At 36.2% G+C, this 2,500-nt stretch overlaps 1 protein-coding gene across 1 annotated transcript in view; it reads right to left on the bottom strand.

Annotated features, from left to right (window-relative positions):
• Positions 1 to 2,500, bottom strand: part of LOC113817774 (homeobox protein unc-42-like) — a 121,951-nt gene that overhangs the window by 119,316 nt on the left and 135 nt on the right. Inside the window, exon 1 of the mRNA XM_070139349.1 lies at positions 1,959 to 2,500. This exon is cut by the window's right edge and continues 135 nt beyond it. Coding sequence (XP_069995450.1) covers positions 1,959 to 2,097 — 139 coding nt within the window. The 5' untranslated portion in view covers positions 2,098 to 2,500. The remainder of the gene's footprint in view (positions 1 to 1,958) is intronic.

Below are 2,500 nucleotides of genomic sequence, written 5' to 3'. Positions count from 1 at the left end.
TTATCATCATTACTACTATTACTACTATCATCGGCAATATTATTGTTCTTAAGATTCTTCCTTTATTCGCTAGTGATACAATATTAATACGAATTATATTAATATTTAGTATAACGTAAATCTAACTATAAGTAATAACCTTTATAATCATGATTAATCAATAAAAAACAATAAGAATATAATGACTATTATTTCTGTCATTACTGTAAAGTATTTATGTATTCTAAAGTTGTAGTACCAACAGCATTATCGGTGTTGCTCATACTGTGAACTAAGATTATCATTATTATCATCATTATTATTGTTATTAGCATTAGCATTATTATCATTATCGTTGTCATTACAATTTGCGTTATAGTTATTGTTACTATTATTATCATTATTTGCATAATCATTGTTGTTGCTATTATTGTCATCAGTTGTATTATCATTATTGTTGTTATTGGTATCATTATTATTATTATGATACCAATACTGTTATTATCATTGTTATCATTATTATTATTTTTATTATTATTATTATTATCATTCAGATTACCATTAATAATATACAATAATCAGTGTAAAGTTATGCATTATTCTGATAATAATCTTTATCATTTTTATGATAAATTTTATTATGTCTCTCATTAATTTCTCTTAACTATTGGTATACTAATAATTATTATTCTCATTATTGATATCATTCTCACTGCTCTTGTTATTATAATTACTATTATTATCATTATCATTACTACTACTAGTACTACTATTATCATCATTGTTATCGTTATTGTTTTTATTATCATTGCCATCATCATCTTTATTCATATTATCACAAATATCTCTTATACATTTTTTGTTTTGTTATCTCCCAGTCTGTATTCTATATGTGCTGTCATTATCACTATTATAAATTCAATAATTGTAAGAGATTGATAATTAACGATAATATCAATAATAAATAATATTAATTATAATGACAGCTGATATCAGTTGAATCATATTTCTTATTTATAGATACTATTACTCTGACTCCTTAATTGAGCGCAAATACTAACAATAAATAGATTATAAATATCATAATTATTATAAACTTATGAATAGGCCTTCCCTAATATTCTACCTATTTTTTGATAATGACAATTCCATATATGATTATAACATTGGTCCTCGGAGTGGTGAAAATTAATGCACTACGTTGGTAATTTTGTATTAAAAAATATTGTCATTGGTCGGGATATGAATAATAATAATAATAATATTGTGATCAATAGACCACTGGCATCAACAGTATTAATAATAGTACTACAAATATTAGTAATAATAATGATAATAATACTGATAATAATAATAATAATAATAATAATAATAAGATAACGGTAATAATAAAAATAAAAATAATGATGGCAAAATAAGGTAACGCAGCTAATGGGAATGACGAGGGTGATGACGTGGTAATGATAATGATGAATTAGTGGTGATAACGGTGATGACAACGATGGCGGTCGACATAAATTGAATCTGTTATCTTAATGACTTATTTTATTGACTCATTTTTCCTTCTCCGACAAACGGAAACCGGAAGGAACATCAACGGGAGGGATAAAAGAATCCATCTTTGCATTTTACTTTTCAGGGAACGTAAAAAATGATAATATAAATCTACTGGAAAAGCTATGATGACTGAATCGTATGTGACGTCTTTTTCGTTAATAGACTTATTCTTTTTTTGGGTTGGGTTTGTAAAGAGCGTGAGTTGTATTTAATGGCTGGAAAAAAAAGCTTTAGCCCGGCAGATGTAAACATTGGCCTTTGCTCCTTCAAACATGGCGGGCGCGGGAACATTACTTTTTTTTCTCTTGCTTTACTCTCACACACATCCGGCGACTCAGCCTCTCCACGCCATTCACTCGCAGGCTCATTCACGTAAAACTGGAGGCTGGGAGATGGGTCTGCAGAGGCAGAAGAGGGCTTACCTGTGTGTTCGGGCAGCGAGCGCGGGGGCGTGGTGGGCCCGTGCGACGGCGTGGCGGCAGCGGTGGGGCCGTGGTCCAGGCTGTACAGCGTCGAGAAGTCCTCCACCTTCCGTTTTTCGCCGCGGTCTCCCGTATCCATGAGGCCGCCGACCTCCTCCTTGACCTCGTGTCTCTGGAGGTGAACCCCGCCCCCGCCTAGCCCCACGCCTACCTCCACGGGTGCCCGCCCGAGGCCCAGCGGCCACGTGGTGCCCGCCGGTAGAGAAATCTTGCCGATGTTGTGTCCTCAAGGGCGTAAGGAGCCAGCGGCGCCGGCTGTGGCTGGCCCAGGGCAGCGAGCTCGTTCCGGGGCGACGTCCACACCCTCGGCACTACCAGTGAGCGTCCAGGGCCACGTCCCTCCTCCAGAAGGCCACAACCACCGCACAAGCACAGTTCTCACGGCCAACTCACCGAGTCAACCACGCCATTGACACTGCCAGCAATTAGGTCGAGCAAAAGTACACCGCGGTATCAACTCTGCTCTCGCGGACGATTACCAG

The sequence above is a fragment of the Penaeus vannamei genome, chromosome 1 (assembly GCF_042767895.1).
Source record: "Penaeus vannamei isolate JL-2024 chromosome 1, ASM4276789v1, whole genome shotgun sequence".
Classification (NCBI taxonomy): domain Eukaryota; kingdom Metazoa; phylum Arthropoda; class Malacostraca; order Decapoda; family Penaeidae; genus Penaeus; species Penaeus vannamei.
This window is presented reverse-complemented; position numbering and strand designations above follow the sequence as displayed.